This window comes from Myxine glutinosa, chromosome 1, assembly GCF_964187855.1.
Source record: "Myxine glutinosa chromosome 1, kmMyxGlut1.1, whole genome shotgun sequence".
NCBI lineage: Eukaryota > Metazoa > Chordata > Myxini > Myxiniformes > Myxinidae > Myxine > Myxine glutinosa.
Genome location: NC_136261.1, coordinates 369,769,687 through 369,792,234, shown reverse-complemented (window position 1 = coordinate 369,792,234; position 22,548 = coordinate 369,769,687). Strand labels below are relative to the sequence as shown.

Below are 22,548 nucleotides of genomic sequence, written 5' to 3'. Positions count from 1 at the left end.
CCTCTCTTCCACCACGTTTACCACCCTCTCCTCCACCACGTTTACCACCCTCTCTTCCCTTCCACCACGTTTACCACCCTCTCTTCCACCACGTTTACCACCCTCTCCTCCACCATCCCTTTCACTTACAAAGACGTTTCAGGGTGTTGAACTCCAGGTCCCCAATTTCCACCTGCTTCACCAACTCTTCTGTGGAAATTAATGAACAAAAAAAATCGTGAAATTAAAATCACTTTGTGATTATTAAATAAACTTTATCTTACCACAAAATATTGGTCACATTATCTTGCATTACTTCGGCCTTCATATTGGATGTCCTGCTTGGTGTTCCTGGAGGAAGATATTTTTCAAATGCCGAGATCTCAATTTAAAATCCACCATCCCAATCCACTTTGTCCATATTGATATACATGTCAATTTTTAATAAACAAGACCACAAAATCCTCAGATACTTCTCGTCAGATGCAAGTGAAGCGTGTCCAAAAATCTTTGAAAACCTGTTGAAATTTTCACAATGTTGTTTACACATTTGGTGATGATTCCCTGCCAATTTTAGACATCTGGTAAGGTTAGTGATAAACAAAAATTCAGATAAAATATAAACAACCCATGAAATATTGTGATGTGGAAGGAGGGGGGCAGGTGGGGGGTTCATAGCGAGACTGTGGTAAGTGTAACATAGACCGTGTGTTTCGAGAAGATTAGATTGCCATGTATCAGGGACCTATCAGAGTAAGTTGTTTTGTTTCATGTGACGCTGAAGAGGGAGCATATGTAATTTATAGACAATATAGTCATGGTGAGATTATGTGTGTAAAAACTTGTTAGTGGGTGGAGCTCGTTGAGGACCATAAAAAGACGCAATGGTAGCAGACTTTATTTTTATTGGGGCACCCCTGTGGGTATGGCATCCCAGAGGTTGGCACCTCCCACAAGCAGCGGGTAGCTAATCATGGGACCCACCACAGGAGGCACTCCCAATGTCTACGAGGGATGGGTCTGTACATGCGCACAGAAGAGTTGAAGCGGGACCCTTGGAGACAACGAAGATCGGTCTTTTTCTCATTCTTTGTCTCGCTGGGTCTCTTCATTTTCTGCTTCTTCGTTGCTCAGGGAGGATTGCTCTCGAAACGTGGACGCCGCCTTACAATCCCTTCCCTCCTCTTCATCCATAATTTCTGTTCCCGAGCTTCACCATCACCCTGCACACCACTCATCACGCCAAAGGGAGGTCCTTGCCTGCTTACCCCCATTGTTTCCTGAGAGAGTGGTCTGTGCTGTGCCGCCTCATGGGGTTAGGATTGTTCTTTCTTCCTCCTTGCATAGACGTTTGCATTTCTCCACATCCATCTTTGTGTCTGCATGTTGACTCGCATGGTTTGTCTGATTTTCACCTCCCATCCACCTTTTTCCCCATGATTATCATAAATAAACCCTTATAAATTCCCTTTTTTAAGGCCATTTTCCCCGCCAGAGCGGGGGTTAGCCTTGCGGGCTCTATGATAATCATCATGGTTCCCTTTTTATATATAAACCCTTGTAAAGGGAAGAAACATTTTCTTATAAAAGTAAGAAACCGTTCAATTTGGTTCATTTTTGGTGACGTTGGGGAACGGTTATGTTGTACATTAATTGCACTGAATGCAGTAGTTAGACCTTTCAGCTGTTGGCCGGATAACAGATCCCAGAGGAGACGTCCCCTGTTAACGGAGGCTGGCTGATGTGATATTTGCTGCTTAGGATAGGGACATTGTCTTGGGATAGGGATCTCCCTTTGCTGTGCAGAACCCATTGAATTTCCCCAAGGAAAATTATAAATCCAATTGTAGCGTAACAAAAGCGTGAATGGCCATTCTAAATTTAAAAGAGATTTTATTTTCTCGGTGGCGATTTGCTCGGTGGTGAGCCAGGGTAGTGCCTGCCTGAGGAGGGGGAGCCTAGAATAGGAACCTCTCTCGCTCTGGACATCACTCGAAGCCCTTCGACAGGTGTGAATGTCGGTCAAGAGTCTGGTGGGACGTTCATTCAGGCCATGTTCGAGCAAATAATGGGGGGGAAATTGGAGTATTTGGAGAACAAATGAGAGGTGAAATAAAAGAATACAAGGAGAAAGACATAAAACGTCATTGCCACTGTGGTTTTAGTAATTTTGCTGAACAGAATTAAAGGCTGCCAGTTGGCCATCTTGGCTCAGATCACAAATTAAAGTGAGGTGCATGTGTATGCCATCATGTACTGAGCTTGTGTCATTTGAACAAAATCGGACCATGCATGTGGTACCACCCACGGGGAGTCTTGTGGGGTGTGGCTTCCCCAGTTTACTGGGGCACCGTCAAAGCGACAAATATCTCCGTTTTTCTGGCTGTTTCTTCCCTTCCTCAAATTATAATTGGATCTCTTATAAAAGCTCTTGATCACCCCAAATATAGATACTGTCAGCTATTTGTTAATCCCATTCAGTTGCAATCGTACCTGCCCTGGCTTTCTCACTCAGTCTATACTGACGTTCCGCAACCTATGGGTCATGACGAATTTTCAATGGGTCGCACGATCGTTTCATAAATCACGGGAAAAAACTTTATCGACAATTTATTTCTCCCGACTGAACAAAACAGAGATCAAACGTACGCCGACACAAACTTTATAGTGTGGACTCTTCTACCATGCTGCACCGCGATGTACCGCGCATGCATCCGGTCAGTCAGATCATACTGTTGCGGATATGAGGATTGTTTTTTTTTATTGTGTTGTATTGTATAGTAAATTGTTGTAAATATCACCCTCTGTAAAATGTAATGATTCCTTGTAAATACCTCCGTAGTGTAAAGGTAAAAAGGGTGTCTCGGTAATTAGTCCATAAAGCATACACGTCAGCCAATCATAGAATACCCCTGTTCGATAGCTTATATCTTATTATGTGTTTTAGAGTAAGGCCTTGTCTTCCATTAGAATGACACTCCATTGCACCGAATTGTCCATTAAGAATAGCTCCCCTTCAATAATTCCATTTCCCAGCCAAACTCTCCATCTGTGGGTAAAGCAGTTCACAAGCATGGGGTGCACGCCCTCTCAATTCGCTGCTATAGTGAAAATGTGCTCCGTGCTCTGTTGGAACAGGAGGGGCGGGGTCGCCAGGGAGAGGCAAGCCCAGGGCGCGCCACGAAGGGCGGGGCTGTGCAGCCCCATGCCCAAATAAGGAAGCAAGCCCGTGGCTCACCACGAGGGGCGTGCCTTCGGCGCGATGCCCAAATAAGGAGACAAGCCCGTGGGATTACCATACAAGGTCACGAAACAGAGCACGGGGGAGAGGGCGGTACCGAAACCGAAGAGGGCGTGTCAGACCCGCGCTAACGGTATGCGAGAAGGGTGCAAAAATCGCAGATGAGCTGGAGAGAAGTGAGAGAAAGGCTGAGCTGAGCTGCGTGGAGAGGTACACGAAAAGGAAGGGTCCAAGAGAAAGCCGAGGAGCTTTTACGAAGCAAGCTACACGAGAGATACAGCCGAGGAGTGCAGCCCCATTTCAACCAGCCGCGTGAAGCCCTGACGGTGTGCGCTGTAAAGCGCATTTCAAGGCGCTGCCGGCTTCTCGCTTCCCGCCCGGAGTGGACCTGCTCGCTGTGCCCTGTGATCCCACCTGCTCATCCTTTCCAGCCATTCCTGCCCGCAAGTTCCCCATTTTGCCTACGTGAGTTTGTTATGTTTGTTCTGTCCTGGGTAGTAACCAAGTCTGTATAAGCTAGTAATTTTCACTGTGTCACCTGCGTCTCATGTCCCTGTACATAATCGTGACTGCTCCTTTTTGCTTGTGTGTGTAAATAATAAATCCCGTTACTCTTCTGTACGTCTTCTTCCTCTTTGCATTCGGTCGCTTTAGAGTTTTCCCGATTGAGTAGCTGTGGCGCGATACGGCCAACGTTTGGGTAAATCGGGTTTTAGTCAGGGAACAACTGTTCGGCCGCGGTTACACCACCGCTCGGTAAAAATAACATCTAATCCGCGGACCGTAACAATACATTTAGTTTCCGACACGCGAATGTTCATTGCTTTTCATTCGAAAGATTGAGCTGTGAGCGTAAGGTACTCGCCATGGCTAGAAAGTATCAGCCTGTGTTCCTGAACTATGGGTTCACCTTGAATATCGATAAGCACAATGTTCATCGACCACAGTGTGTGATATGCCTTGACGTGTTGGCCAATGAGTCCCTCAGGCCCCAAAAGCTGAAACGGCACCTCGAGAAGAAACATGGAGATCATGTCAACAAGTCGCGGGATTTTTTTCTCCAGAAAGAATGCGAGATGAACAACAGCAAGTCAGTAATGAGTTCGGCTGTTTTTCCGTCGAAGGGACTGACCAAAGCCAGCTACCTGGTGGCGGAGAAGATAGCCAAAGAAAAGAAAGCGTACACTATTGCAGGTAAGTTTTTTGGTTTTTTTTGTAAAAGTATTTCACTGCATTGGCGGTTTGTAGGTTCATAAAGTAATACATGGCGCTGTAAGTATAGTTAAATTTAGTATTTCATTTCGTCTTTAGAATATTGATGTGTCGGGTTCTTGCTTACTATTATTCGTGCCATGTATACATTGGTATATCACAACTTCGTGAGTTTTATTGTTTGTTGCAATACAGCCATTCTTAAACTTTGCCTCTTTTTTAAAAGTACGTACGGCAATCACATCGTACATATTGAATTTAAATAATGCCTTGGAACAGCGGTTCTTAACCTGAGGGTCGTGACGTATGCGCATACGCGAACAAAATAGTGTGTGGTATATGTACCTTTGTTGGGTTCCTAAAAATGGGTTCAACAAATTGATATGTTTTTTTTAAACCCCAAACGACCCCAAGGTTAAGAACCGCTGCCTCGGAACAAAATCAACATTAATCATAAAGTGAAAGAAATGTTCATGTGTTATTTTATTTATCTTGTATTGCAGAGCAACTCATCCTGCCATGCGCCAAGGCGATGTGCAGAGAAGTGCTTGGAGAGACGGCGGCTTCCAAGATAAGCACCAATCCGCTTTCTGCCGACACGATTCGCCGACGTTTAATAGACATGGGCGAAGACATCGAGCACCAGCTGTACGCAAACCTAGAGGCCAACAAGTTTGTCATCCAGTTGGACGAGTCAATGGACATCACACAGAAGGCGTTGATCCTCATCTTTGTTCGTTATCGGCATGGCGATGATTTTCTGGAGGATCTTCTGGCATGTGACGAGCTACAGACCAAAACCACGGCCGCAGAAATATTCGCAGTCAACAAACACATCGCATTGCATAGCCTCAGGTGGGAAGACCGTGTTGGCGTTTGTACCGATGGTGCGGCATCGATGACAGGTCGGCGCAGCGGTGTCATAAAGTTCATCCAAGATGTGGCACCAGAGGCAAGCTGGGCCCACTGCTTCCTCCACCGCGAGGCATTAGTGGCGAAAGAGACGTCACCTGGACTTGCCGAAGTAATGGACATTGCAGTGAAAACAATCAACCATCTCAGGAAGAGTGCCCTAAATTCGAGGTTGTTTGCAGAGCTGTGTAAGGAGCAAGATGCAGAACACACCACGGTGCTGTATTTTGCAGCTGTTCGCTGGCTCTCCAGAGATGCTTTGGCAAGATTGTATGAACTTCGCGACCAGGTCCTTGCATTCTTGGAGGTGGCTAGGTCAGACCTGGCAGTCTACAACAAAAACAACAAATTCATTGCAACATTGGCATACTTGGCCGACATCTTCAACTTGTTGAACAATCTGAACATATCGTTCCAGGGCAAAACAAACAAGCAGGCGAAATCCGTGTTCGTAATGTATGACAAGATAGCGGCGTTCAAGTCAAAGCTGGATCTATGGAAGAGAAGAGTACAGACCAATGATGAATTTGACATGTTCGAAAACCTGGATGATCTGCTCAGCAAGAGTGTTGAGGAACGTGTGGACATTAAGGATGTCACCGTCGAACATCTGGTGAACCTGCACAAACGATTTGACGAAAACTTTCCTGTTGATCCACGTGTGGAGAAGAAGTGGATACGAGACTCTTATTCAGTCGACGTTCAGCAGTGCTGCAACTTGTCCAACAGATTGAAAGAGGACTTGATCGACATCGTGTCCGACGGTACACTTGAGACACTGTTCAGGAATGACACTTTGGTAAAGTTTTGGCTGACAGTGTCTCATGAGTACCCATAGATTGCACATCTCGCGGTAAAGTTCCTGATGCCATTCACGACGACGTGGATGTGTGAGGCAGGTTTCTCAACGGTGACATATCTGAAGTCCAAGTATCGAAACAAACTGGAGACGGTGGCCCTGTGCGCCCACCTGAGAATCGCATTGTCGCCGCTTCAAAGCCGAATCGATGATCTCGTAGCCAATATGCAAAGTCAACCATCGCACTAATGTGGATAATCCACATCTACAATGTTGCTAACGGAACATTTGAATTAGGCTTGTAAGTTTCACTTTCGGGTTTATTCAGTGAAAGTTGTTTCTTTAATGTTGTTCATGATAACGGATCATTGAACCTGGATATAAGTTCAGATGCATAGCGGGGTTTTTCAGTAAAAGTTATTCTTGTTTTGTTTATCAGTTCATGTTACGTTTTAAGTTCATCAACTATTCACGATGAAGATTAAAATAACGTTCAAACACCTAATCTTGGCGTGTCACTTTAATAGTTAAAGTTTTATTCTAGTTCACAAAAGATACACCGTCAATGAATGTTGTGAGATTCATCTTCATCATCATCATCATCATCTTCATCTTCATCATTAAATCTTCATCCGGATTCATCGTCGGGGCAGATTCATCTCTTCCGAAGCTGCTAACAAGGCAGGGAGTTTACGCCTGATTGGCTGACAATAATATCAAGTGGGCGGTGTCTGTGATCGAAGTCGCTGCTCATTCTCAAGGGGGGCGTGGTCTCTCGCTCTCCCTCTCTCTCATCATGGTCGTGGAGATCCGAACAAAATAACAACAAAATAAGGACAGTGTTTGGTATGATTGTCGTCACTTTGCTTTTTTGTTCAATTACGAATTGTACTACTGTACAAAGATGATGAACCGAACCCTTACCAAGATATTAACGTCATAAGCAATCGATATTTCCGTGACAGTTTTTGGGGGTTAGAGGGGGGGGGGTGGTTCGATAGGTCGTGACTGGATGCCTGGGTTTTATATTGGGCCCTGGGCTAAAAAGGCTGCGGAACGCAGGTCTATACTGCACTGATCTGATAAACTTCATTTTTTAATTTCCAAAAAACTTCATTTAAAGGAATCTTATCTACTTTTATCACTTACTCTGGATCTCTTTCAGAAGATTGTCATTGATCTGGATAAGTGAGTCCACATTCTGCTGCTCTACCGGGAAGTCCAGCAATCTGGGTGGTGCAGGCTCCGTGGTTGAAAAATGTGACCTGGACTCCAGTCTTGGTTGGGAGGAGAGAAACATTCATTCAACAAGGAAGGAAGGTGAGGGTTGCCAGTGAGAATAAGGCAATGGATGAGATAGACAAATAAATAAATAAATTTTTTTTTTTTTTTTTTTGCACAAACATTTGAAGTAAGGAAGTAACATGTTCAAAAAGTCAAAATTGGACGAAGCTGCCAAATCGTTGTGATCAAAGTATTGCAAAATCCATTGATAAATCATTTAAATTTGCAGGTAGACAAAATATGAGACACTGGGGAATCATCCACCTGATAAATCATTTCAAGTTAAGTTATAAGCATCTGAAAATGAAAAGGCAGACAAGACAGCCTCTGCTTTGTATTCAGACTTCCGTTTGCTAAACATGACAAAAACAAGAAAAAAATAAAAATATAAATTACGATTTTAGACAACCTTGACCTTTTGACTTCAAAACGCGATTGGCTTCAGTAACCCAATATGCAAACCCTGCGCAAACTTAAAGTCAAACAGATGAAAATTAACAATTTTATGCAACCTTGACCTTTAAACTTTTGATCTAAAAAATAAATAAAACAATGGGCTGCACACTTTTGATTGGTGTACCAATTCAGTCACTCAATATGATCATTCTTAAAATTTCAGGTCAATCGGAGGAATATTGACGATGTATGCATCCTTAACCTTTGAACTTTTCATCTGAAAAAACAATTGCCTGCTCGCTTTTGATTGGTGAACCAATTCAGTCACCCAATGTGCAAATTCTTAAAATTTCAGGTCAATTGGATGAAAATTGACGATTTTAAGCGACGCTGACCTTTCACTTTTTGGCAAAATTATGAATATGGCTTTTCCATAATCTCTTAATAAAGCTTTATTGAAAATTTGATGAGAAAAGCTGAAATGGTAAAACAAGTTACAACCCGGACAGACGCACGGACACAAACACACACATTGGTGATTGCAAAACCCCATCTGCTGGGAACGAGCTGACAATGGATATTACGAAGTCTATGGCTGCCATTGTAAATGCCCACAATTCCCACCTAAAGCAAGGTTGAAAGATGTCAAAAAAGTTCCACCATAAATGACTCGATATCAAATTTTACATTAAAAACATTTTTCCATTTTGACCCGTGACCCCAGATCCCCCACCCCCTGTGGCATGAACCAGGGGTCAAATCCTAAAATGTGTGACATATTTAATGCGTTCCCCAATGATGAATGCATTCATTAAAAAAGATTACAAAGTTTCATGAAAAATATTTTAAAATGTGCCCGTAAAACATTTTTTGGTACTGGATCTTTTGAAACCTGCAGAAGGGGGTTTACAACCATCATGACCTTCTGAAACCATGATCTATTTATACACCTCCACCGGAAGTGCGGCCAAAAATGATTCACAAATACTGATCTTGTACCTTCATGCAATGTGGTGATAATTAGAATTTATGTACAACCGCTGAGGAGGTGACAGTGTGACGGAGGGATGGACAGACAGACGAAGCCAATTACAATATCCCACCGTTTCTTTTCTTGTTTTTTTCTTTCAAAAACCATGGGGATAACAATCACGAGTATAATAGCATGACCGAGTCTGGAGAATCATCGGCTGAGCGAGTGTGAAAAAGTATTGATGTGTCCAAGCTGTTAACTTGGACCATTGGATGGATGGACCGAACTGGCTGTTACTCCCTTTGACACATCAGATTAATGGCTGCTTTGTGCGCACGGGATCGCTGGAAGCACAAAGGAGAATCTTAGCTCTTTTAAAATGGGGTTCATTTTCCATACAAATAACAAGGGAAGATCAACCTGAAGGAGGTACAATGGCGGTATAAAAAAGGGAAGAAAATGGGGAAACACTGAATAAATAAATAATTATATACAAGACAATAAAAATCGAAGGTGCCTCACACTGGCTTGAAGCATAGACGGGAATGGGAACTCTGCCACTCGAGAGACAATCAGAACTCCTTCCCTCACTTTCCGGACAACTGCGCCCCCTTTTAAAGCCACTCCTGTCTCCCCTTTTCAGGATGTTGCCAAGGCCTCACCTTGACGCCTCACCCGAGGACGTGACAGGAGGCCATACATACGATTGCCTTAACCTAAAACCATAACTATTCATTGCAACGCACCACCCTCATACGGTGTACATTTAAACAAGACAATTTTTAAGCTACATTCCCCTGCTTATCACATTGCGAAGGCTAACTACACGAACATGGACCATACTAATCCATACATTTAACTGTAACGTGGGTTTGGAAATGCACAAATTGGCACAAATTGGACATCACATCCTTCTTTCAACGTTCAGTGAATCTCCAATGTTATGAGAAAGAACCATCATCGGAACAAGATGAGGATTTCTTGTTGATTTATTTTGGCAGGTCAATTAATCGGAAGAGTTGTGCCAGAATTGTGCCCACACGAGAACTCTGCGGAAGTTCAATTCAGTGCTGAGTGATTAAATACCCATTTTATGTTCTTTTCTGCACATTTGTTTTCTTTACTACACATGTGATTAAAATACACATGAAAGGGACATGATAAAGGACATGAAAGATACTCTTGCAGTCTTACCTGCACAGCAAATCCTTGTAGACCTGAAAAGGTAGGAAATAAACAAGGATCAGAATCAGATTACAAGGAAGTCTGATGCAGGTGGGGGCCATCTGGTCCAGAGCTATAGAATACTAGAGTTCAGTGAACTTAACAATAGGCGCCATGTTGTTACTCAACTGTTCATGTGCGGTTTAGCGTTAATTATGCACGATTGGAACGTACCTTTGAGACATTTAAGGTTCTTTAGACCTTTTCGACCATTACAGACCTTTTACTTAAGACCCTGTGAAACCTCAAACCCCTTCGACCCTTTTGGCCTCGCAGACTTTTACAAACCTTTGACTTTAGATCCTTTACACATTCAGACCCTTAAAACTGTGGACCTCATGGAGCTTTAACTTTAGAGCCTGAAGATCCCTCAAGACTTTTAAGACCCCATTAGACCCTCAAGACCATTTGCTATGACCCTAGCTTTTTAATAACTTAGGTTGAAACTCTTTGAATGCACCAGGCATGCCAAGTCACAGACAAGGTTTCTTATATCTCAGCTACCCTTTACCGAGACAAAACATCACGATAACACGTCACATTTATTGATGTTTCATCGTTTTCTACAGTGGTACTATTGCTTTCATGCACGTAATATATTATCCACTCATAATTCTGTGTGGTCCTTGCGGAAGTAATTTTGGGTACATTTAATTTACACAAATTAATTAGTGAATACACATATTAGATTAATGAACACGAGAGGGTCTTCCTCCAATTGGGGTCGGGGGGAGGATGGGGGGACGGGACGGGACAAATCCTGTCTCTGTCTCTCTCTCTCTCTCTCTCTCTCTCTCTCTCTCTCTGTGTGTTTCTGTCTCCGTCTCCCTGTCTGATAGCTCAGATGGCAGAGCACTGGTACGGTTTTCCAGACGACCTGGGTTTGATTCCTGGTCTGGGCATGTAATTTTCCCACATATATAAATTTAATTATTTATAATCCTGTTCATTAATCTAATTGCTTCACTCCACCCCCAGTGGTGTTCATAACAGAGAATACGGATTTGTCCCCCCAATTGGAGGAAGAACCTCTCCTGTTCAGGCCCTTAGTGCTCCTGTGGTTGGCAGCGAGTATCCCGGAAGCATTGACAGAGAGTGGCAATCATTGTGTGGGAAAATTGCATGCTCAGTCAAGGTCGCCCAGATAGCTCAGATGGCAGAGCACTGGTTCAGTTTTCCAGAATGACCTGGGTTCGATTCCTGGTCTGGGTATGTAATTTTCCCACATATATCAATTTAATGAATACACATATGCAAATACAATGCTTATATTTCATATATACTCGAAATAGCTGCTAACTTGTGTATCGTTTGCTTAAATACTTGTATTAATGAATGCTTTATCGTGGAATGTCATTCATGCATGAATGATTTTAATCAAGTTAAATTGTACTTGCAAAGGCCACATGTTTAAAAGCACATTTTACCAAGCCCAGTTTAAAACTGCACTTGTGTTTTTTTTTTTGGTTTTTTTTGTATACTGAATCGAGGCTCGTGAAAGAGCTAACATTAACTTCACAAACAAATCGACCAGACAAACAAAATACACAAAAAGAGGGAGCGGAAGACAAGATGGGGAGAAAAGGGGAAGCACACACACACAACATCCGAGAGCAGGGAGATGTGTGGAAGGGAGAGGGCCCGGGGGGAGGAGGCGTGGGAAGGGGGGGGGGGAGGGAGAAGTATAAAGCACAAGGACACCAAGGACTTCCAGGACAAAAGTTGGTATTTCAAAAAGTGGAATTGGGGTGAAATTAGCAGGGGTAGAAAAGATCAAGGTTTTGGATGGGGGAAGATAAGAGATGGTGGTGAACAGCTGTTTTAAAGACTTGGAGGGTGGAGTGGGATTGAAGAGATTGAGGGAGTTTGTTCCAGAGGCGGGAGAAAAGAGGAATGAAGGAGTGAAGGTGAGCAGAGAGTCTTGAAGTGAAGGTGAGCACTTCTTCCGTCCCACGTTTCCATGGTTTATGACCTGAAAGAATGCACGAGCTTTCGGTGCAGCTGCCCTCCCTTTTACACAGCCAGTCACCTGTATCAACAGCTTCTGCCATAAAACTCATTCCACCACTTGAATCATTGTGCTCGGTTCTCTTCCCCACTCCAACCAATTGTTACGGATTCGGCCCTAAGGGTTGTTGTTATGATTATTATTGTTGATTCGAAGTATTTTGGTGATTGCGGTTGAAGGGAAAGGGTTATTATAGTTAAAATATTTAAAAGCGCTCCTTGTAAAATGTGGCCGGAAATCCGGATCGTGACCGGAAGAGGTGGAGCAAAGAAGAGGAGAGAGGCGGTATGAGATCGTGAAACAGACGTTGTTGTTGAAGCGTCGGACCGAGCGTTCGACGTACAGTGCGAGTGAACTTTGCGTCCTTGAAGGGAAGTTCGGACGAGAAGAGTTATCGCCGGAGTGCGTGGAGCCTGTGTCGTCGGGTAGCCTCATTGAGGTTCCGGAGGATCCTGGCCTCAAAGCCCGGGTTCGAGGGAAAGCCGTCCACCATCTTCGCCACGCGAGCAACTGACAGTGAACCGGTTTTGGTCATGTCGGCTGGGCATTATTCCCCGGTGGTTTGCCGGGGACGGCTGTGCCAGAAAGGGCACGTGAGAATTATAAGGAGGCTCGCGGATTGAACCGCAACGTGTACGTCGGAGCGCGTCTTGGTGAGGTTCCTTTCCACCGCTGTGTTGCTGGGTGCTGAACAACATGACATCGGGGTCGTCTCGCTCGCCTACGCCTCAATTGAACATCAGGCCTTGACTCCCCGATCACGGGAGCGCACAGAGACATTGGGACTTCACCTTGGAGGGGTGCAGAGACATTGGGGGAGGTGCTGTGAGTTTAGGGTTAAGGGGCTTGATAAGGATAGCATCGTAAGATTTGAAAGTAGGGGTGATTGCCCCCATTGTTGTATGGCTCTTTGTGTGTGATTTATAATATATTATTGTTTGTTTATAACCTGGTGTGGTTGCATTATTGATTTGACCGTTTCATTTACTGGTTCCATTGAGGGTTTCATTATTTGCTGGATTTCAACCAAGGATAACACATCTTTCTGCCAGGGACCCTCTCAGGGTTCGGAGGTCTACCGAGACCAGAGGTAAGGGGGGGACCCCGCAACACAATCAATTTCCCTGGCTGTCCAAACTCTATTTTCACAGTCTCTTTTTTATGAGCTCACTCCTTATCAGATCGGTGCCTTGGGCAAAAGCCCACAGCTGTTTCACATCAATGGCCCCCACCCATGACAAAATGTGTAAATGAAGCCAGAGCCACCGCACTCTGGCCAGAATAATCTTCATGCTGCCTCGCGTGTAGCTGTTCTCCATGCATCCTTTTTTTTGATGTATCAACTCTGTATTAATAAATGTATTACTCGAACCGCAAGGCTAATTCTTCAACAATAATTGGCGTAGTCGGCAAGATCACAAACCCCAGAGGAGAGAGAGGAGACTGGAGGGCTCGGCTGGGTGACGGCAGACACGGACAGCCGGCTGGAATAAAGGTAAATGTCCTAACTGCAGGTCGTATGCCCGTCTCTGACCTACCGGGTAACGCGATCCGAAGTGTTCAGAGTTTAAACATTTATAAGGCCAGAGAAAGCAGGTTAGAATCCTGTTGTCTTTGTGATGGTTTGGAAAAGGGGGTTCCCAGACAGGGAACCCAGAGTCCCCAGTGAGGTTAAGAGGGCTGATGATTTGAATGTTAAGAGTGCCTGCTGGATTGCACAGAGTTAAAATCCAACTAGCTGGAGGTCTCGCATGTTTGTGATTCAAATGCTATGAAGATGCAGATATCCAGGAGGTAAAAGTCTCCAAAGAGAGACAAGGGGTGAAAATCCCCAATGTGCGCACAGTGTAATGCCTACACCATTGGTATAGAGTGTAGTGAAAATGTATATCAAAGTTGAACCCAGGAGTGATGCCCACTTAAACCGCAGAGGGGCGTCTATAAGACCTCGGACGTCCACGACGCGGAGCCACTCCTGTGACATTTTACTATGACATGTAGTCCTGAACGGTACGTACTCGCACATGTATTCTCGGCTTGCTTGCATTGACTAATACTAGGGCATGCCCGTACTATATATATATCTAAAAGTATATCCCCCCCCCCCTCTATTTACATGCAATGGTTTGGTCAAAAGCTAACGGCTTGCGAGTACGGTGACAATCCCCCCCCCCCCTCTATTTACATGAAATGGTTTGGTCCAAAGCTAACGGCTAGCGGAGTTTGGTAAAGAAATCGCCATAGCGTGCACAAATGCGCAGGAAAGCGAAAGAATCGCAAATTAGTTTTAATTAGTTTTAAAACATAGTTTAACGGCAACATAGCGGCAACATAGTTTGCCAACGTGAAATAAATGAATACGCTCTCAAATGTGCCAAAAAAAAAAAAAAACGCTACCCGTACGCTCTACCCCACCCGTACGCCCGTAAACAAAAAAAACAACGCTCTTCGCTTCCGCCCTTCGCTCTGACTGAATTGGGAGAAATAATGCGCATAAGAAATCGAGAAATTATTATTTTCTCCGGAAGAAATCGAATTACGTACCGTAATGGCGCACGCGCTGGGCTCGGCTCGCTGCTCGCTCTCACATCGGCCACGCCTACGCAATAACGCGTTCTGTGATTGGATGCCGGAAGTGCAGTCCTCACTGTCCGGAAGTTCGCAAATCGCAGTTACGATGAATCGCAAATTAGTTTTAATTAGTTTTATAATTAGTTTTAAAACATAGTTTAACGGCAACATAGTTTGCCGACGGGAAATAAATGAATACGCTCTCAAATGTGCCATCCGAGGCAGAGTGTGTTCGCCACGTTCGGCACACGTGATAGCTCGCTGCTCTCTGATTGGTTGAATCGTTTTTTGGACATAGCTCGGTAACTACTTCTGCAATTAATTTAAAACCTTGAAAAGGCACATCCTCGGGTCCCCAGCAATATACCTGGCAAGTTTCAAGTATATCGGACTGGTAGTTGTCGAGAAACAGCGGTCACAGACATACAAACAAACAAACAAACGTACAAACAAACATACACACAGAGATTACTGGAATTATAGATAGATAACCGATCCTCCCTGTATGATGCCAAGATCCTGATATACAGTCACGTGAAAAAGTAAGTACACCCCATGTAAAGTTTTGACTTTTTCAACATATTTCAACATACAGCTATTTGATCTTCATTTCAACAATATTGATAGATAAAGGTGATATAATACAACAAATATCATGAAACATTTAGATTTTGTAGTCCATTGTATAATTTAATTGAACATAAATGCAAATTTCGCATGTGGAAAAAGTAAGTACACCCTTGGCTCTAATAGGTGGTATTGCCCCCTTTGGCAGAAACAACCTCAAGTAGGCATTTCTTATAATTGTCTCTCAGTCTCTGACATCGACTGGGAAATTTTTTTGCCCACTCCTCCATGCAGAATTCTTTCAGCTGTGCGATGTTTGAGGGTTTTCTTGCATGCACAGCTGGTTTCAAATCCCCCCACAACATCTCGATGGGATTTAGATCCAGGCTTTGACTTGGCCATTCCAGAACCCTCCATTTCGTTCTTTTCAGCCATTCCTTGGTGGATTTACTGGTATGTTTAGGGTCATTGTCATGTTGCAATGTCCACCTTCGGTTGAGCTTAAACTTTCTGACAGATGGCCTCACATTATCCTCAAGCACCCTCTGGTACAATAAAGAATTCATTGTGGATTCTATGATCGTGAGCTGCCCAGGCCCTGATGCAGCAAAGCTGCCCCAAACCATAATATTTCCACCACCATGCTTCACAGTTGGTATCAGGTTCTTGTGGTCAAATGCTGTCTTTGGTTTATAGCCAAACATGTCTTCTGGTACTGTGGCCAAATAGCTCTACCTTTGACTCATCTGTCCAGAGCACATTGTTCCAGAAGTGCTGGTCTTTGCCGAGGTGTTCATTGGTAAACTTTAGTCTTGCCCTGATGTTCTTTCTGGACAGCAAAGGTTTCCTCCTGGCACACCTCCCATGACGATCAAATTTGTGCAGCCTCTTTCTAATGGTAGACTCGTACACTTTGACATCAACAGTGGCAAGAGCTACCTGAAGGTCCCGTGATGACATTCTGGGGTTCTTAGAGACTTCTTTCAGCATCTTGCGGTCTGCTATCGGGCTGAACTTGCTGGGGCGGCCTGGCTTGAACAAGTTGGCAGTTGTTTGGAAACTTCTCCACTTGTAGATGATCTTCCGGACAGTCGAATGATTGATTTCAAATTGTTTGGAGGTCTTTTTAAATCCCTTCCCAGACTCGTAGGCATATATAACCTTCTTTCTGAAGGCCTCAGAGAGCTCTTTTGCCGAGGCATGGTGACGCCGCACACTTCAACAACAAAGAGCAAACCAAACTAAATGTCTGAGGTTTAAATAAGACAGGTTCCTCCAAGATCCTCTCTAACGATGTTCTAATCATTTGCACCTGAGCTGGTGCACCTGATTCTAATTTTAGGTATTTGAAGTCGTGATAAATGTAGGGGTGTACTTACTTTTTACACATGCGAAATTTGCATTTATGTTTATTTAAATTGTACAATAGACTACAAAATGTAAATGTTTCATGATATTTGTTATATTACATCACCTTTATCCATCAATATTGTTGAAATGAAGATCAAATAGCTTTACATTGAAATATGTTGAAAAAGTCAAAACTTTACATGGGGTGTACTTACTTTTTCACGTGACTGTATATTGCATGATTGTATTTTGCAGGATGATGCTAAAGATCTGATTGAGATTAAACCTACCTATGGTACAAAGTTGTGGACTTGGTTTATTTTCACAACATTTAATCTCAATCAAGATCTACAGAAATGGCGGGACACAGGATGATCCATGTACCGACCTTCAGCGCCGACCCACAAGCTGCGGACTCGGGCTCTGAGTTAACTTACATGGCCTAGGACACTGGAGAACCAGTTCAAAGCCCAGGAGACCGTTCCCACTGCTGAAACGAAACTGGACGTTCTGCAGACTAAAGTGGCCCACCACGTCTACCGGAGCATTGGGCGATGTACGACGTACGATACCGCCGTGGCGGAGCTAAAGCGTATTTACATTAAGAAACGGAGCGTGGTATACACCAGGTATATGCTCTCATCGCGGCGGCAACAGCCCACTGAGTCGATAGACCGCTTCGTTCAGGAGCTACGACAACTGCTAGCGGACAGTACCCAAGAGGTCCGCACTCACGAGCAAGTCCAGGACGATCTTGTCCGAGACGCTTTCATCTCTGGGATCGGCGCTCCTGCTCTCAGGCTCAGACTTTTGGAGACAGCTGACCTGACGTTCGCGGAGGCTCGCCGGGTGGCTCACGTCTACACGGAGGCCCGGGAACAATCTACCGCCTCTGACCACACACGGGTCGTCGCGGGGACTTCTCAACTCGCGCGACCGGAGAGGGCGACCGCCGAGGATACGGGAGCGAACCTGACCACGCTAGCGGAGCCCTTGGCCGCTCCCGGGGTGGACTCAGATTTGGGCTTGGCTGCGGCTACGGCGGCCAGGCCAAGGCCTGTACGAAATGCAACGTGTTACTTCTGTGGCAACTGTTACGTGGTCCCCTCGGTGACTACCTGGTCTCGGTGACCCCCGGACCGTGAGAGGACCGTCGCCAGCAAGTAGTATTATATATATATGAGCTTTCGTACCGCAATCTATCTATAATTCCAGTAATCTCTGTGTGTTTGTTTGTTTGTACGTTTGTTTGTTTGTTTGTCTGTGACCGCTGTTTCTCGACAACCACGGGTCCGATATACTTGAAACTTGCCATGTATATTGCTGGGGACCCGAGGATGTGCCTTTTCAAGGTTTCATATTAATCGGACAATTACTTACCGAGCTATGTCCAAAAAACGATTCAACCAATCAGAGAGCAGCGAGCTATCGCGTGTGCCGAACGTGGCGAACACACTCTGCCTCGGATGGCACATTTGAGAGCGTATTCATTTATTTCACGTTTGCAAACTATGTTGGCGCTATGTTGGCGTTAAACTATGTTTTAAAACTAATAAAAACGAATTTGCGATTCATCGTAACTGCGATATACGACCTTCCGGACAGTGAGGACTGCACTTCCGGCATCCAATCACAGAACGCGTTATTGCGTAGGCGTGGCCGATGTGAGAGCGAGCTGATGCTGAGCCCAGCGCGTGCGCCATTACGGTACGTAATTCGATTTCTTCCGGAGAAAATAATAATTTCTCGATTTCTTATGCGCATTATTTCTCCCAATTCAGTCAGAGCGAAGGGCGGAAGCGAAGAGCGTTGTTTTTTTTGTTTACGGGCGTACGGGCGGGGTAGAGCGTACGGGTAGCGTTTTTTTTTTTTTGGCACATTTGAGAGCGTATTCATTTATTTCACGTTGGCAAACTATGTTGCCGCTATGTTGGCGTTAAACGATGTTTTAAAACTAATTAAAACCCCGGGGGGATTGTCACTGTACTCGCAAGCCGTTCGCCGTTCGCTTTGGCGTTGCGAATGGACCAAAACATTTCATGGACCAAACCATTTCATGTAAAGCGTTCGCCGTTCGCTTTGGCGTTGCGAATGGACCAAAACATTTCATGGACCAAACCATTTCATGTAAATAGAGGGGGGGATATAATTTTAGATATAGATATAGTACGGGCATGCCCTAGTTAATAGGAATTCCAATCAAAAGGCAACCCCACACCAAGGATCCGGAATAATCAATGATATATTCCCCGAGCAATCAACCATCAACAATCAGCAATCAATATCACACAGATGTAAACTCATCTACACTAACTCTAAGATGGCCATCTTATATATTCCTCACGTGAGCCCCACTCCTGACTCCCTCCGTGGTCAATGTCTCTCACAATGTCTCTCGTCTCCGCACACGGGCGGTTGAACGAACCCCGGGCGGACGTGCTCCAAACGTGCCGTCTCGTACCGGGGACAGCTGCTGCAGCGCACCTCCTTGCCAAGCAACGGGGCAAAACCCAGCGCGGCTTCCAACGCGCGCGAGGCCCCCAAAGTGCGACCCGTACGCGTCCTTGTAGACGGGGCAAAACCAAGCGCGGTTTGCAACGCGCGCGAGGCTCAACGTGTGACCCGTACGCGTCCTTGTAGACGGGGCAAACTGTGCCGGCCGCTTGGTTCCGTGCACGAACTCACGGGGACTTGACGTGTCAAAAGGTAGTTACGCGTCCAGGTAACTCCTCTCGCCAGACGGGTTTCGGAACGCCGCTTTGTCCACGCCGCGCAAGGTCGCTTCCACCTTTTTTTCGGAGCGGGGCGAGGAAGACGAAACCTCCTTCTTTTACCTCGTGTCTTTTCCTCCTTCGTTTCCGGTCACTTCCGTTTCCGGCCACTTCCGTTTCCGGCCACTCCCTCCGAAGGGCTCCTGACCCTCCAACCACAACAACTACACCACAACTTAATATACTACACACGGATAAGCAAAGACCTGCATGGTAATTCACATACATTCACATAAATATGTAACACTCCCCCCCTTCAAGAAAGAAAGTTTGAACCCAGCGAAAACTTTCTTTGCCGGCCAATTTGGAGAAACAACCCCGATAACTCAACCCCACCCACATTATCAGTTCCCCCCGGGCACAGTTATCACTTAAAAATAAAGCAACCAAAATTTCACCACAACCCCTCCAGATTACTCCCTCTGGACTAAGTACCCACAACGACATTGTCCCTGCCAAACCAAACTCCATCTCATGACCCTCTGACTTTGACCATCAGTTTCTTGGGAATGAAGGTTAAGGGGTTGATCAAAGATCCAAAGTTAAGCAACTCGATAGCACTTTTTCCGGGAGGCCAAGCCGAGTATTCACGACATGGATGCCTTTAGGAACGTGGAGTTCACGGTTAGTCCGTGCAGGAAAGTTCTCTACATGGGCGCCTTGAGGAACGTGGAGTTCACGGTTAGTCCGTGCATGAAAGTTCACTACATGGACGCCTTTAGGAACGGCGTTCACGGTTAATTCGTGTAGGAATCTTGGCTCGGCGGCTCCGCCGCCTTCAGTGCTTCCACTTCTCAGAACTTCCCTAATAATTAGGGTGGGACCACTGGTCCCTGTAGTCCCATGAATAGCGGTCTCCTTCTCGGCCACCATTTTGCCAATCCTTCCTTCGGGAGCGGCCATAACTCAGGGAGCCTCCATAATAATATTGATTGCGGCCACCACCAAAACTACCGCCCAGTTGTCCTCTCCTGTAGACCTCTCGACGCCTACGAAATGCCTTCCCTACTGTTATGGTCCGACCCTCCAAATCCTTGCTATTCCAATTCTTCTCTGCCTCTCTGGCGTCTTTTGTGCTGGCAAACGTGACAAAGCCGAACCCTCTTGACTGTTGCGTTTCCCAGTCTCTTACCAACCGCACTTCCCCCAGCGGCCCATATCTGTTGAAGACAGAGGTCAGAACTTCTTCCTCTGTTTTGAAGTTCAGTCCCCCTACAAATAACTTGGCACTTTTGTCGCCATCCCGAGTTGGTGTGGGGTTATTTTCCCTGCTGGGCTCTTTACCAACCCTCTGGTTACCATAAACTTGACCCCCGGCCAAATCATTCCCGATAACCACAGATACACCCTCTACAGGAAGCGTGGCTTGTAAACCGACGGTGACCAGTCCTGACACCAAATCGGACTCCAACTGGATGACCTGAAGGGGAGCACTAACACCGCCCCCGATCCCCTGTAAACGCACACTATCCCCCGTTGCCGTCTCCTCGGACCATGGCAAAATGCCTTCAAGCATTAAAGATTGATGGGCCCCTGTGTCCCTCAATATCCTAACCGGTCTCCGGTTAGTCGAGGCTCCATCCAGTGACACAAACCCCTCTGAAATAAATGGTTGGTAACCCTTTTGATGGCGATTTCTTAAGCTAGCCATCGCATTCGGAGTTGTAATAGTCGGACTCCGCTCTGGGTTGTCCCTTTTCATGAGGTAACAACTGGACATCAAGTGTCCAGGTTTCTTGCAAAATGCGCAAGTAGGTCCAGAGGAAACTCTCGGGGTCTGCCTCGGGCCCCCCGAACTATAAGTTTGTCTTGGGCCCGCATCCCTCTGATTTCGAACCGGTGGGGTATCATAGTTGTCCCCATAATCATCTCGAGGCCGCCGCCATGTACGGTCGTTCTCCGCACCTGCTGTTCCCCACCTCCCCTGCGGAGATCTAGGCGAGGAGTTAGGTTCGTGGACCCCTATTCGGTGGGTTAAGGCATAATCATCTGCCATGGTGGCTGCGTCCCACAACTTTGGTACCTTCTTTTCCTGCAGGTACACTTTGATGTCCTCGTGGACACACTGCTGGAATTCCTCCACCAGGATCAAGTCCCGCAATGCCTCGAAGTCTTTCCCGACTCCTTTTGACTCACACCACCGATCAAACATGTTTTCTTTCACTCTGGCAAATTCCACATGGGTCTCACTCTCCCTCTTCCTGGCATTCCTGAATTTTTGCCTGTAAGCTTCCGGAACCAACTCATAGGCCTTGAGGATGTGCTTCTTCAGTACCTCATAATCTGCACATTGGTCCATTGGTAGCGCCGAATAAATTTCCTGAGCTTTCCCCACCAGCACACTTTGCACGAGTATGGTCCAGGCCTCCTCCGGCCAGTTTAATTGTCGAGCCACTTTCTCAAAGTGTGGGAAAAATTTCGCGACTTCTTTTTCACTGAACGGTGGAACCAGCCTCACATGTCTGCCCACATCCCAGGTTTTCTGGTTAGGTGTCGACCCCGTCAGCAAGGGTGGTGCCTCTCCCCGTTCTCTCATTAACTCCAGCTCCTTGAATTTGATTTCTTGCTGAAGCTCCATGTCACGTTCCTTTAATTCCCTTTCCGCTTTTCTCTCCTCTGCTTCGAGGTCCCTTGCAGCTCTCCTTTCCTCTGCTTTTTTGTCTTCTAACCTTTCCTGGAGTTCTCGTTCCACTCTCCTTTCCTCTGCTTCTGCTTTCCTTTCTTCTTCTTTTAACCTTTCCTGGAGTTCTCGTTCCACTCTCCTTTCCTCTGCTTGCTTCTCTTCTCTCCTCGCTTCTGCTTTCCTTTCTTCTTCTTTTAACCTTTCCTGGAGTTCTCGTTCCACTCTCCTTTCCTCTGCTTGCTTCTCTTCTCTCCTCTCTTCTGCTTTCCTTTCTTCTTCTGCTCTTTCCTTTTCTGCTTTCCTTTCTTCTTCTTTAATCCGTTCCTGGCTCCGTAATTGCAACTCCAGTTTCCGGAGCTCAACGTCTTCTGGTTCTTCGGGTAGCCACTCCCAGGCTAACTCGTCCCATGTTCCTAATCCCACCATAGATTGTATCACCGTGGCCTGCAACTCTGCCTTCCTCAAATTAGTTCGGACCTCCAAGTTAAAATGTTTGGCCAATTTCAAGAGGTCCGACTTTAGCAATGCTCGGAACTGTGCCTCACTCGGGGTTACCCCAAAGTTCTGTGCCACAAACGCCATGGTGCCTATCGTTAACACCTGTTAACCTTCACCTAAGACTTTACCCCAATTTCTCA

General features: G+C 45.6%; 1 protein-coding gene across 1 annotated transcript in view; it reads right to left on the bottom strand.

Annotated features, from left to right (window-relative positions):
- The window catches only part of LOC137410793 (E3 ubiquitin/ISG15 ligase TRIM25-like), a 56,598-nt gene that overhangs the window by 8,855 nt on the left and 25,195 nt on the right, over positions 1 to 22,548 (bottom strand). The window contains exons 5-7 of the mRNA XM_078770122.1: positions 9,991 to 10,013; positions 7,293 to 7,420; positions 130 to 189 (exon numbers count right to left, since the gene is read on the bottom strand). Of these exons, the coding sequence (XP_078626248.1) occupies positions 130 to 189; positions 7,293 to 7,420; positions 9,991 to 10,013 (211 nt within the window). The remainder of the gene's footprint in view (positions 1 to 129; positions 190 to 7,292; positions 7,421 to 9,990; positions 10,014 to 22,548) is intronic.